The sequence below is a fragment of the Alligator mississippiensis genome, chromosome 12, assembly GCF_030867095.1.
Source record: "Alligator mississippiensis isolate rAllMis1 chromosome 12, rAllMis1, whole genome shotgun sequence".
In the NCBI taxonomy this organism is placed as follows: domain Eukaryota; kingdom Metazoa; phylum Chordata; order Crocodylia; family Alligatoridae; genus Alligator; species Alligator mississippiensis.
The window spans coordinates 19,800,235-19,814,525 of NC_081835.1; the positions used below are offsets into that span (position 1 = coordinate 19,800,235).

The following is a 14,291-nucleotide window of genomic DNA, read 5'->3' on the forward strand; positions in this document are numbered from 1 at the left end:
TAGAAAGTTTTTCGTAGTCTTTTTGTATCCGCTGTATATTGTCAGGGAACATGCATGGATTTCTGTCTTTTAAGTTGTTGTAGTGTATGATTACGGTGTGTACACTTTGTGTCAGGAAGGCAAATGAACATTTCATAGACATTAAGGCTGGAAGGGACCTCATAAGATCATCGGGTCCAGCCCCCAAATTTTTTTCTTATTACTATTACATTTTAAAAACCTGCTGGACTACGGTATAAATCGGATTCAACATGTAATATTTATTTTAATGAATGCCCTATCACTTATCTCCTAGGTGACTCTCAGTAGTTTCCTAGAGACATGTATCTAATTCCTGGAGACTCCAGGGCAATCCTGAAGGGTTAGCAACGCTACTGATCCTTTCCTCCAAGAACGTATCCAATCCCCTTTTGAATCTGGCTAAACTATCAGCGTCCATCGCACTGGGTGACAATGAGTCCCACACTTTAACAACGCGCTGGGTGAAAAAACTTCCGTTTTTTTACGCTTATGGCCTACTCATTTCATTTTGTGACCCTTGCCTTGTATGGCAAGAGACAGTAAACAATAAATCCCTATTGACTTTCTCTTCGCCATTTAGTATTTTGTAAACCCCACAAGACTCTTTTCGAAGCTAACTAGGCCTAGTCTCCTTTAGTCTCTCCTTATCTGGGGCAGGGGCGCTGGGCTGCTTTTGCTGTATGGTGCCGCCAACGCCGCTCGCAGTGAAGGGGGTGGTTGTGCCTGCTGTTGGTGTGTTGGTTGGAGCAGACTACAGTGCACGTGAACTGGGTGCTGTGCAGGAGCAGGCCCTGGCGCAGGGGAATGCCAGGCGTGGGTTAGTGCTAGCACAGAGGGGCCCCACTTGCAGGGGCTGTTGTGGGTCTTTACAGGAACAGTCGGGCACTGCTCGCCTGTCCGTGTTGAAGCTGCTTGAAGGAATGCATGTGCCTGCTGGGGCTGGAGAACAGATGTGCCTTTAGCCTCTCTGCAGAGCCAGCAGCTGGGTGGGGAGAGCAGGGGCTTTGCTTCCTGTCCCAAAGCGCAAGGATGTCACAGCACCTGACACCTGCCAGGAGCCCAGGGCCCCTGTGCATCCATAGGGCCAGCTGTCACTGCACCACCCAGTCTAGGGAGGAGTCAGGAAGGCAAAACCACTCTGCTCTGTGGCCTCAGGCAAGTGTGGCGGGAGCTCAAAGCGCAGCGAGTGGGAACAGGTGGCGATGGGACTCGAACCTGGCGCACAAGGGAGGCCTCTTGTCATTCACCCCTTTTCAGCCACGCTGCTTCCGCTCGCTCCGCACCGCTGCTGCCGCGCATGCGCCGCGAACACCGAAGGGCGCTCCGCTATGGCAGCAGCGCCCCCTGGCGGACAAGCCGGGAAGGGCGGATCGCCTCCAGCGCGGAAAGCAGCGAGGCTTGGTCCGTCCCTGCACTCCCGCCCCCGGGGAGCCGCGCCCTCAGCACAATCGGTCCGGGGCCGCACACACAAGGGCTCCTGATGCTGCAGCAGGAATAAGGGCCGGTAGAGCAAACAGGGGCAGGTGCCTCCCAGCCCCCGAGGAGGAGCAGAAAGGAAGGTGGGAGAATAAAGCAATACCTGGAGTACCCAGAGAAGATCCCCACTCCTAGCACATGGTGATGGCCCTGGCCCTTTGCCCAGCTGGCCTTAGCCCTCAGGCTCCTTCTTTTTCAGCATGGCCCAGCTCCTACCTATGGTGAATCAGGTCCACACTGCACGTGGGTGGGAGCAGAAGAGAAAATCCCCGAGGGATCCAGCACTCGAGGACAGCACCCAGGCAAGAGGCCAAGGCTTCTAGAGACTGGCTTCAGGAACAAACGGAACTAATGTGCCCTCTCCCAGCTTTATTTCAACCCGGTCTCTCCTCCACAACTCATTTAAAAAAAAGAAAACGCAGCACAGGCTTGCATGCAGCTGGTTTGGCCACCCCGTGGTTCTTTTTAAACAGGCTCAAAACACTGCTGCCTGAAAAACAATGCTTTTGTGACAAAAGTCACAGTATAACCCCCCTCTTCCTTTATTTCCTTATCCCCAAAATATAAAAGTATAACTTCAAGGGGGAGCAATTTTTGTAAAGCCTTTGGAAAACAAAATGGCCTTTATTCTTTCTAGACCTGTTTCTGCATGCAGAAGGTCAGGCTCATTATGTAAGGACAGCCAGGGCTTCTGCTCACAGCAAAATACAGAGTTGGAGACTTGTTTTAAACTAGTTTAGTCTTTCATGTATGGAACCCCGTTGCATTGAATTACGAGGTGCCGTACAATGGTCCCTGACATGGCAGTAGCTATGGAGACAGGTTCTAAAAACAAAAGGTCTAAGGTTTAAAAAAAAAAAAAAAAAAAAATTATTTGCAGGCAACATTTTCCACTTCGCATTTTCCCCCTTCCCCATTTTTCTGGCTGAAGAGCAGGACAGGTTTGGCTCAGTGTGTCCTCTCCCAGGCCTTTTAATCTCACTTCGTTTTTCTCCCCCTTCCTCTAACTGCTCGCGTTCTGAAGTTATAGTGCATCAAGGATGTTGTCAATTTTGGTGACCAGCTCCTGGCGCTTGTTGGAATGCAGCTTCTCATTCTCAATGTACGTGTCCTTCTTGAGCTTGCCCGCCACCAGTCGCTCTGCCTCCACAGATGACTTCAGGACCAGCTCCTTGACCTGACTGTCAAGCTTCTGGATCTCGCTTACCTTGTGGGATATCAGAACAAAGGGATGTTAAAAGAGGACTGAACCTAAATGTAGCCCTGTCCTAAACAGAACAGCTTGTACAAGGGAAGGCCCAACACAGGAGACAGTTATTCTGGGTGAAATGGCTATTCTTCAAGTCACATGGTGTTGAAGGGCCTTCCCTGTGTAGCAGACAAAAACAAGTGAACTAAATGAACAGATCTGTTGAGGGCTGCAAGATTAGGCAGCACAGCCAATGAACAAAACAGGTTTGAACAGAGCTGCAAGGAACATATGTTAATAGCAATGAGAGAGGAGTAACTTTGAAAAGCAAGATGTTGTTTCAATGATACATTAGAGCCTTTCAAATCTTGGTGATAACCAAGTCAAATTTAACGCAGGCCAAAAGATGTTTCTTGTGGCTATTTAATGGCTTGGTCTGAGACTCACCAGGTCAGTGGGATTGGTGGGCACAGTTTAAAGCTCTAGTCTGACTGCTGATCAGCAGTACAAACAATACCAGACTCGGTCACAAGGCCAAGGGCTGAATGGGCCCTGGAGACTAAACTTAGCTCTTCCCATTTGAAAAAAGCAGCTGCTGCAGATCACGCATGAGTCAGGATGGTGCACGAGTATGTGGATACGTGCCCTGGCTGCCCTGTCCTCATAAAGGAATGGTAGAGAAATTTAGCTGCCCAGGCCAGCAAACCAGTAAAAATCTATTACTGCTAAATTTACACATGCAGAAAAAGATACAATGAATGGGTGAGACTTAATTCTCCCAATGTAAATTTTAGTTTTAAAGTAAGGCGATAAAATAAGGCAACTCCCCCTTCCCCCCAGCATCCTAAAAACATTCAACCCAGGAAGGGAAGGAATTAGCTGACCCCCTGTAGGAGCTGTTTGCTTGCCATCTTCATGCAGCCCTGTAGGATAATACAGTAACTCCATAGGCTGGGGTTGGCAACAAAGCCATAAGAGCATGGTGCCCTGTTCCTAGAGAGGGGAAAACTGCCAGGGAAAGAGCCCTAGCAAGGAATAAGAAGCCCAGCTGGGGGGGTTGCCAGGGCAACCAGGTCAGCTGACTGAAAGGGCCAGGGCCTAGCTCCTATATAAAACACAGACAGGCGGCCAGAGGTAGTTCCCTGCCAGCAGCCAGAGAGGCAGGAGCTCCCTAAGCCAGGATGCGGGAAGAAGCCTGACCATAGGTACAGCTTATGGCAGCTCTCAGAGGCTTAAGCAATGTTGTTATAGCCAGGCGGCTTATAGTTATGTTACAGCCCAGGGGCTTGTGTTTTGTTGCTGGTTAAACCGGTGGTTTGGGAGAGGCTATTAGGGGTTGGAGGAGGCCTCATAGGGGACTCACAGCAGAGTGTGAGGACCCGAGCACCAGTGAGGGCGCAGCATACCAGGGTGCATAGACCCCAGCCCCAGAGAGGGGCGTCTGAGAAGCCCCAGGGTGGGCATGGCAAGCCCAGAGAGGGGGCACTATTGAGAAGCCCTAGTGTGGGTGTGGCGAACCCTGGAAAAAGGGGCCACATTATTGAGGAGTCCCAGTGTGGGCACAGAGAGCCCCAGGAGAGGGCCACATTATTGAGAAGCCCCAGTGTGGGGTGTGGATGACCCCAGAGCAGGGGCTGCATTATAGATGAGGCCCGGAGAAGAGGGCACAGGGTGAGAGAGGGCCGGGGAAAGCCCTAGCACCGGAGGGAGCATGTATCCAAGGAAGCAGGACCCAGAGAGCCCAAGAAGGGCCAGATGGAATAGCTGTTGTCTCAGCTCTATCACTATCAGGAAGGTGTGGACTGCGGTGTAGGGGAGGAAACGGAGCCGCAGATAGCGCCCCCTGGCAGCGGGGCAGTATAAGGGCAGCCTCCTGCTAATTAACATCAATCAATTAATTAACAGCAAGGCATGGCAGGCAAGAAGGCGGGCAGTTGCCCCAAGAACAGGTGTGCGGGCTCCACTTTAGCCCGGACCAGAGCAGCTACCTCTTACAGGCCCCAAAGGCATGTCATTGTGTTACTGACTTGGCTAGTAGCACAGTATGTAACACGCTGGCATGTCTCATCTGCCCAAACATCATAGCTAGGAACTTAATGGCAAGCTGAAAACGACTGCTTGTTACAAGAGCATTAATGTGTGCCCAAGCACTGGGCTCAGGAGATGTTCCAGAGACAGCGAGTGCGAATGTGCCAGGTACCTGTTCACCTCCACATATTTGAGGACTATACAAGTAGAAAAAAATAACTGCTTTTCAAGAGAGAACATAAGGTGCAGCAGCTAAGCCAAGAGTGTGAGGACATCTCAGATAGTATACAAAGCCCCTAAGAGCACAGATTAGACAGGCAAAAGCTCTTACTTTATCACATAGGTCAGAGCCTTCAGTCTTTAGCTTGGACTGCAGAGAGGCTATTTCACTGGTTAGGACCTTGTGCTCAGTCTCCAAAGTTTTCTTGCCACTGTTCAGAGTGGAGATGTCTCGTGACTGCTTGTACTTGTTCACTGCTTCATCAAAATGGCGGTAGAGACCCAACCTTTTGTTCACCAGTGTGAGAACTTGCTCTGTAATGCAAGCAACCTTCATCCTGGCTTCAGCAGCTGGGTCCTGCAAGGGGCAGGAAGGAAAACAAGACAAGCATTTACAAGGAGCCTGGAAACAGCCAATTCCTTTCATGCTACCCTTGCCAGATAGCACTAGAGTAGCAAATAGGTTTAAAATGCTCCAAAGGATGGTTAAAAATTTAAATTGGCACATTTTCAACAGGCTTATAACACAGCAAACTGCAAAAGCTGGCTTTTGCAATCAAATAGGAGAAACCCCTTTCCTCTAGCACCTTATCCCCAAAAGTGTTAGAAGTATAAATGTAATAGGAAGTGAAGAGCATGAGTATCTAATCACCCAGCCTACCTCATAGGTAAATAAAAACAAGGGGAAATGGGGAGTCCTAAGCAGACTGATTCAGGTAGGCTTGTTTCTCTACGCCAGACTCTTTTACTTGGAAACTGAAGTATGGAAGACCCCTCACGCAGCTAGACAAACTCAAAAGGACTTTACATATTCAACAACTATGGGAACAAGGGGCCACTGATGGACAGAAATATCCTGTTGGAAAGAACATTCAGCCAGTGGAATTTTTCTCATAGATACTTTTCCAACTATCTTCCCCCACAATGACTGCAGCCTACTGTACAGCACCTTGGTGATGGAGAAGTCCAGTCTCACATAGATGATCACAGTGAAGAACAGGATGTAAAAGGCTCCTACCACCAAGAGGGGCTCCTGCAGCATGAGGATCTTGTTGAAGGTGTAATGCACCTAAAGAACAGTGTAGAGAATAAAGCAGTGACTGACCTTGCTAAGGGAGAAGCCTCAGGCACAGAAAGGTTCCTAAAACCCAAGTGCAGCAACATGGAAGTGGAACATATCCAGCTCAGCTATTACTACTGGTCAGGAACATGGCTTGAGGGAATGCCATAGTATGCATGTCACTCCACAAGTACTCTTAAAGCTGCAAGCTGAACACTACTGTGACTCCCCAGGTAAGCATGAAGGAGACAGATGAAATCAATTTTACCTCCCTGTATAAAAGGCCAAGCCTACCACAACATCCTGGATGTGCTGCTCCACCATGTTGTTCTTGTGCGCCACAATGACAGGGCGGCCAAACGTGTCCAGGTAGGTGTAGTGGAGCTCATCAGCAGCTCGGTTGATCTCATAGGGACTGTCCACATGGATGTTCCTACGAGTAAAACCAGACCCTTTCATGTGAGCCCAAACTGGCTGAGATGGCACAAGCTAAGATTCAGCTGACCAGCCACATCCACAAGCAATTACAGTTAGAGACTGAAAATGCAGCCAGTTAAGAAGTGTTTTATAAGTTGGAGGCTGCATTCCAAAGTTCCTTCCACACTCATATTAGCAGTTGTGTTCTGTAGTCCTCAGACCATAACTGCAAGCAGGAGACTTGGCCATCAGCTTAAAGGTGCAGCAGCTCCAGCAGTAACAATCCAGAAGCAGTAGCACTTACTTGGCACCTTCTGGCAGGATGATCTTCACAGTCAGAGAGTCTGTTACTTGCTCATCAAACACATGGTCAACAAACCTCATCTTCAGGGCATATTGATCACCTGAGAGAAGACACAGGGTAAAGATAAGACTCCCTGGAAGAACAAGAAGAATCCCAGTGTCCTTCCATTTCAACACTAGAAGCAGCAGGGTCAAAGACGGGTTGGGTGCATCCATCCACAGAGGGCTACTTCATTCCACTGAAAATGTTGAGTGAAAACGTTGAGTTTTAACCAGAAGCCAAGGGCTTCTAGAGGAGTCTTTGCAGCCCATGTGTACAATACAGGAGTACTAACTAACAACACACACAAGGAAGTTCCCCTATATAGTGTAGTCATCGCAGAGGGCCACCTAGTCCCTTGCTACCCACCGAGGTTGTAGAGGTATTCATAGCTGGGCAGGTTGTAGCCAATGATATAATGGGTCTTCCAACCCCCAAAAAGTGGGAACCGGGGGCGGATCTCCATCTCCACAGAGTCATCCAGGATGAGCAAGTGGCTGGTAGAGATGTTTCCAATTTCGTCTCGATAATACACATCCTGAGCCGCCGCAGGAAGAATAGTCTGCAGGGGAGAGAGAAGCAGCACTCAGTGCCCTGGCTGAAGACAGAGGACTACCTTTAGTACAGACAAAGCAGTGGAGGACAACGCTTGGCTAAACATCAGACAAGAGGCGTCTCCTCACTCGTGTTCTTTTGCACAAAGCCATGTGACTGCTCAGCTGCATCAAGGACTAAGTGAAGAGATCAGCAGCAGTGACTGCCAATATAAACATTAGCAATGGACAAGGAAGCTCTATAGCAGGGGTGGGCAAAATGCAGCCCATGGGCCGGATGTGACCCTCCTGACATTTTATCTGACCCACGAGGCCCCTAAAAATTTAGAAAATTTATATTAATCTGCCTCTGGCTGCCTGACATGCAGCCCTTGATGGCTTGCCAAAACTCAGTAAGCGGCCCTCCACCCAAAATAACTGCCCACCCCTGCTCTATAGAATAACTCAGCCTATGGCTCCATAGTCAAAATAGGGCTGATCCCTACAGAACATTAGTGGTGTTTTGCCCAGTCCTGTGGTAAAATCCCAAGCAACATGGGTCCCACTGTTTATCCCAAATTCATTCCTGGCTGGCTGATCCTGGAGGCCCAGCCTAATTCCTCTCTCTTAATGGTCAAAAGTTGCCTTGTTACAGTGGATCCGGTCAATCCCAAACTGGCATCAGTGTGCTAGGCATAGACAGGCAAAACCCAAATGATTTTGCTGAATGCTGAAGTGGGGAAGCAATGCATGGAGCCCACTGCGCCCAATTAACAAAGCCACAGCATTGACCACCTCTGTAATTGTTCACTGGTCAGAGAATGAGTTGATAGTAGCCACTGCCACCTCTCATCACAGCACTGGCAGGTGGTGGTACAGGTGAAGAAGGAATGAAGAAGCAAAGAACCCTTGCCACTGACAGGCTGGAGTGGGGGATAACTCAGGAGCTCCTGGCAAGAAGAACAGGTAAAAGGTTGCAGAAAGGCACTGAAAGAGAAGGAGGCTGGCACATAGGGAGCTTGTACAGACAACTGATGGGTGTTTGTAATGAGCTCAACCTACAGATGGAACAAAAGGTAAGATAGTCCAGTGAGATCTATCCCATGTTCTTCCCTCTCTGGTCATTATTGCCTGCAAATATAGGAAGCTTTCTGCATTCCCCCCCATAATCATTTGTGCAATGTTGCAGAACAACAGAAGCAAGGGCATGGTCAATGCAGTAATAAGACAGACAGCCCCCAATACAAACCTTAAAAGATTTGACAGAAGAGATTCCACTGTCTGGCTGTCGCTGGTAGTCATATCTGGAGAAAGGCCCCTTGAGCACAGCTCCTGTGTGCTTCAAGTCAACCGTTTCTTCTACAGCAATGTTCCCCCAATGTGACACTTCTATGACCCGTGTCATGCTGGTGATGGTTAGGAAGGGGCTGTTATTTTCATAGTGGACCTTCAGGGTGTCCTAACAAGGAGAGAAAAGGTTATATGAACCCAGAGTAGAAAGTATCTGAATCCTAGCCTGAAAAAAAAAAATTCCTGCCCAGCCCAATTCTAGATTGAGGCATTTAGCTTGGTGAAATTAGTCACAAGGGGCATTGAGGGATAACTTTTTGATGGTTACAGGAACTAGTTACCCAATACAGGGCCTACACTGCACTTCTGTGTACAGCTCAAAGCTCAGTTGGAGCTCTGCTCTGAAGCTCAGCAGATATCAATCAAAGCACTTTAGCACAAGAATGAAATGAAAGTGCAGAATGCATCTGCTTAGGTTTCATGAGAATACACGGCAAATTAACAAGGACAGATTCATGAAGCTCCACAGGTACTAAGATTTCATGTGCTGGGACGGGCAATATTCACCTGCAGCTAGGAGTTCAGGTGCCTAGCTGAATCTTGTCTTGGTGCCAAATTTAACTGGGAAACTTGCAACAAGAATGCTGATGCTGGCTATTAAAGAAAATCCATAAGGAGCAGATCTGTAGGTTAAGAAAATGTCTCCTCTCCGGACTGTCCCACAAACTTCCTTGACAGAGAGGGATTCAGAGAAGCAAGTGTTTGCACCTCAGCATCTCATTGCCAGCATCTCTTCTTGATTTCCAGAATGGACTGAGTGTTGCTGAACTGACAGCCCCAGCTGGAAAGCTCCTCTCTATACCTGGAGCAGGTAAAAAAGGCAGAAGTTCAAGCTTGCCACAAACATCCAGGACTGGGAAAGACCCTTCCCTATGGGATCCCTACTGGCAGTGTCTACAGAGAGGCCAAATCCAGAAGCAATTAATCCCAGTGCAGTGGCTTTGTCCTACAGGCATTTGCCCATTAGGAACTGAACTTAAAAAGGCCAAACTCAGTTTGCTTAGAGTCCTAGTGGAGATATAACCTTGTTCAGACTGGAATCTATGAAAGAAACAAAAGCCTCCATGCCCCCGCCTCAGTTCCCAGGGCTGTAATTCACATTTACAAGGTGGATTCTTCAGGGGAACAATAGGTCCCAATCTACTTTCAGGAGCCTGTAGCAGGTAAGATTTCACTTGCCAGAAGTGCTTACCTGGCTGTAAGGTGGGATGTCCTTGAAAGGCCCATACTCTAACATATCCTCAGACCGGGAGGGATTACCCAGCTTGGTATAACTCTCTATGTTCCTAGAGGCCAGCTTCACACGCATAGTCTGGGTCTTGGTTGGGTACGGCGAATAGAAATAGTGATTCCCTTCAAAGACCACAAACTGCTTCTCAGCCTGCGTGATGTGCGTGGGGTAGGGCTGCAGGACGTGTGTGAACACCATTTCAACAGACACCCGGATCTTGGCCCCTGGTGCCAGAGGAGATGGCAACTTCACGGTGAAGAACTTTCCACTGGAAAGAAGTAGAGCAGGGAAAATGTGAATGTCAGGATATCTACCTGCCTGAGGCTCCTCCACAAGCTACTGGAACACATGCTGCGGAGGGACTTTGGAAGCATTCCACTTGCTCTCAAAGGGGCCCTGCTACAGGCTGGGGAGTTTGGTGAGTCTTACATGGTGAACTTCAAAGCAGAACTCTCCTGATAGCTTGCTAGTTTGCTCCTCACCATACACTTACTCCACTGGATTGAGGAAGTTTACATCTAACTGGTGATAAGGTAAACCCAGGAGGTTTTCCTGAGTGAGTCAGAACCAGGCTCCTTCTGGGCTAACGGCTACAGGATCATTTGATACTGCAGAATTTGCCATGGTGGTTTCCTCCACATTACCACCAAAACTAGTAGCTGTGCACGCAGTGCTCAGCACAATCCCTCTAGACCCCTCCCAGGGGCCTGAATATTTCTTCCACATATGTCTCTAATTAAAGGAATGAGAACGCATCACTGAAGTGGTGTGACAGGAGAGCTCTGGAGGAAGCTGAGACCCAAGGGACATCCCTACAGACTGCAGGACAGTAGAGGCCAGGTGAAGCTCCTGAGCCTGATTTGCTAAATACTGCACAGCTGTACACCTAATTGCAGCCTTTATAAAGACCGAGCAGGCTGTAGGAGGTAAGGCTATTAGAGGGGCCTCTTTCCTATACTGCCTGGGAATCTAGCTGTGTGCTATCTGGTTTAGGTTTGTATATGCTTTGATTCACTACAGTACTCAGCAGAGAGAGCGCACCACAGGGGGCACTGCAAAAGTAAAGGACACCAGTGTCAACAAGACTAGTACTGGGGCTACCTTAGGAGCTGTGAAAGAGTTGCTGATATAGCAGAATCAGCAGGAAGGTCTACTTCCCTGCAAAAGGTGACCATCTGGAATGGGTGAGTTATGGGTACGTGTCCCAAACAGAAATGTTTTATCATTGGAGGGCGAGGCTCACCTTTTACCTTTCACTTTAGTCTCCCGCACTTCCAGAGTGTTCTCTTCTTCCTCCTCACCTTTTACCTGTCCCAAAACAAAAGCTTCATCAACATGACACCAATAAGGCTTTGCATTACTAGGGTTAATGCTACATAATTCCTGCCCAGCACCTACTGGAGAACACACAGTGTAAGTACTAGATGAAAGAGAATTCTCCTTCATTAAAATTCCTGTAGCTGTTAGCTGCACATTGATTAATATTAACTGATACTGAGGTTAGCTTTGTGCTCTATATCCAAGAACACAGAGGCTTCTCCTGAAGCTTCTGCTGGTGTTTTATATTGGCTCTTAAGCTATTAAAGAGGCAGCACACTGTGGGAGTATGGGTCTTGGCTAGTGGCTGACCTTCCTTCTCCTGCAGGTCCTTCTATGTAGCTACTTCTACTGCTGTTCTGTGATGGTGGCCATGCAGGGATAAGGCAGTTTGGCACAACACTATCTCATTCTGACATCAGCAAGATGCCTCTGTAGAGACAGTCCCAGTCTTCTCACACAAGTGTCATGGACTGATCTAGGATTTTGAAATGTGGGGAGGGAGGGTTGCAGATGCTATGGTACATCATCATCTATAACACAAAACACATTTTTCTCCAGCTAAAAAGAAACTAGAAGCTTTACTAATGTGCTAGGGGCTTAGGGCTATGTTAATCCATTGAAGATAAAAGCAGAAACATATGTAACTTTTTACTGGAACGTGCTTTCATATGCTGCTCTACATAATGTATTAGTATAGCAAAACAAACTAGGCCAAAAATAATCCAGAGATTAGTTCTTCAATCCTGTTGTCGTGAAAATTTAAGTGTCCATCTTTTTCAGGTAAATAAAACAAAATCTAGCCTTCTGGAGCATCTTGACAGTGCATTTAGTGCTTCATTGAAAGGTATTTCCACACCTGGGTTAACCTTTTTAGCCAGTTTAATAAGTCTGCAGGACTGTGAAGCAGGACCTACACTGGGAGGAGCAGCCCTCGGGCAGCCGAACAGCAGAATGGCTGACTCAATCAATGGAAGACCTCACCATCAGAAAAGGAGACAGGGCCCCTCACACCTGTGGGGTGCGGCACTGAGAAGGAATTGGACATACCAGAGGCTCTCAACTTTCTTGCCCAGTGGGGCAGATGGGCAATGCCTGTCTGTCCACAGGTCAGATCAAGCTGCTGGTCTTGGTATTGGGTCTGGGGGCACAGCCAGTCCCCAACCTGCCGGGGGGGGGGGGGGGGGGGGGGGGGCTGTGACCTGCCTCCGACCCCGGGGGGGGAGTTTGGCAGTAAGGGGAGAGTGGTGGTATGAGTAGCCAGTGCTCCCCCACCACCAAACTTCCCCACCTGTGGGGGATGCCACGGCTCTGCAGGTTGCATCTGCTCCATGGGCCGGAGGCTGAGCGCCCTGGGGTGGATTACAAGGAGCCACAGAGGAAGCAGCACCTCGGTGCTGCGTGGCTACAAACGCTGCACGTGCGCGCGCAGCCCTGGCCTGGACCAGGAATCAAAGGCGGGGGGGAGGGAAACGCTCCGCCGTCGCATGCGCCCTGCGTGGCACCCCTGGCTTCCCAGGCGCATGCGCCCTGCGTGGCACCCCGGCAGGGTCTGGCGGTCCGGCCCCGCCCCCCCCCCGAGCGCTGACGTGTCCCTGGGGCCGGGCCCCCCCGACCACGCCGCGGCGGCCCCTCACCTGCACGCCCAGGTAGGCGAGGCGCGGCTCGAGGCCGGGCTCCAGCGCCAGCAGGAAGGCGCCCGCGGACCCCGCGCTGCCCGCCGGGTTGGCCAGGTTCAGCTCGGCCGACACCTTGGCCAGGTGCGTGCTGAGGTCCACGGTGCGCTTCGCCTCCTCCAGCACCAGGTCCGGGGCCGCCAGGGCACAGCCCAGGCAGAGCAACAGGCGCCACGCGAGCCCCGCCATCGCCGCCACCTCCTGCGCCGCCGCCGCTGCCGCCGGGGAGGGCACAAGATGGCGGCGCCCAGGCCGAGGGAGGGACAAGATGGCGGCGCCCACTGGGGGCGGGGCACAAGATGGCGGCGCCCGGGACCGCAAGGACCCCGTCACCATGGCAACCGGGAGGGCCGCTCAGTTGCCGGGGAGGTGGGGCCCTAAATTGACAACCACCCCCCCGAGTTGTGACTCATAATCACCAACTGTTTCAAGGGTTTCTGTGTGTGATGTCTTTTATCTGACCAGCTCTATAGTTGGGATAGAGTTAGACAAGCTTTCCAGCGCAAGCCGTCCTTCATCAGGTCACTAAAGACACTGTCCCAAAATAAATCCTTGCCTCTCCCTTAGTTTTACTGGAAGGTGCTTTCATTTGCTATACCAATACATTATGTAGAACAGCACATCAAACAAATAAGTCCTTGCCTATCCCCTAACACCTGCACCACTAGGCCTCCCCCAGCACCATCGCTCTTAGCGCTGCCAACCATTTAAGGTCCTGTTGTAAAATCTTCAGAGTCCACAGCATTGGGCTAAGCGCTCAGTGAAAAGCTAAAGCAGAGCAGGCTTGCATGCATAGACTGTCCTAGGATGGGAGAAAAGACCATGCAAGAGCCGTAGTCAGGTCAGGTCAGGTCAGGTCTTGGGTGGAAACCATCCATGTAGATTAGACCCAAAAGCAGCCCTGAATCGGTGTTGTGGTCCCTAGCTAAAGGGAGAGATGAACCATTGCATTTTGCAGATGCCTGGGTGGGCGATGTTACACTTTATAGTTGCTGTGGAGAGAGGGTGCTGGTGTCTGAAGAGACGGACCCGGGTGCGCTGTTGTGCGGGTGCCGGGGAGGGTGGTGCAGTGGTTCTTGCTGTAGGACTCCTGTTGGGTGTTGGTGGTCGGGACCAGACAAAGCGGTGACGGTGCTCTTTTAATTCTCTCTTCCATCCTGAATTTGTGAGCTCTTCTTTTCTGATAGTTTGTCTTGTCTGACTGCCACTTGTTACTCTTCTTTTCCTAGATTTAAAAAAAAAGTTTAATTAAACTGAACCAAAATCTAAAAAGTTCGTTAAGAAAATCAAAATTGTCAAGTGTCAATGCTAAAGTAAAATGTTAGCAACTCAATAGCAAAAAGGGGCCAGAGCCAGAAACCCAAAACAACTAAGACAAAGTAACTAGAACTGAATTAACCCAGGCAAACAGAAGTTCTTGTAGAAGCTTTA

General features: G+C 49.7%; 1 protein-coding gene across 1 annotated transcript; it reads right to left on the bottom strand.

The window, feature by feature from the left end:
• Nucleotides 1-1,846: 1,846 nt before the first annotated feature.
• Nucleotides 1,847-13,202, bottom strand: RPN1 (ribophorin I). Its single transcript, XM_006260132.4, has 10 exons — nt 12,822-13,202; nt 11,111-11,175; nt 9,829-10,135; nt 8,536-8,745; nt 7,123-7,315; nt 6,715-6,814; nt 6,288-6,426; nt 5,883-6,002; nt 5,046-5,291; nt 1,847-2,704 (listed from the first exon to the last, which is right to left on the bottom strand). The coding sequence occupies exons 1-10, from the start codon at nt 13,194-13,196 to the stop codon at nt 2,522-2,524; spliced, it is 1,938 nt and encodes a 645-aa protein (XP_006260194.3). The 5' UTR covers nt 13,197-13,202; the 3' UTR covers nt 1,847-2,521.
• Nucleotides 13,203-14,291: the final 1,089 nt, after the last annotated feature.

What these genes read in the sequence shown, in the direction of transcription:
- RPN1 (XM_006260132.4), bottom strand. Translation starts at nt 13,196, where the DNA reads ATGGTGACGGGGTCCTTGCGGTCCCGGGCGCCGCCATCTTGTGCCCCG. An exon ending in ACTAAAGTGAAAGGTAAAAG is followed by an intron (nt 10,136 to 11,110) that starts GTGAGCCTCGCC and finishes ACTTCTTTCCAG; the next exon opens with TGGAAAGTTCTTCACCGTGA. An exon ending in TGGACTTCTCCATCACCAAG is followed by an intron (nt 5,292 to 5,882) that starts GTGCTGTACAGT and finishes TGCCCCTTGCAG; the next exon opens with GACCCAGCTGCTGAAGCCAG.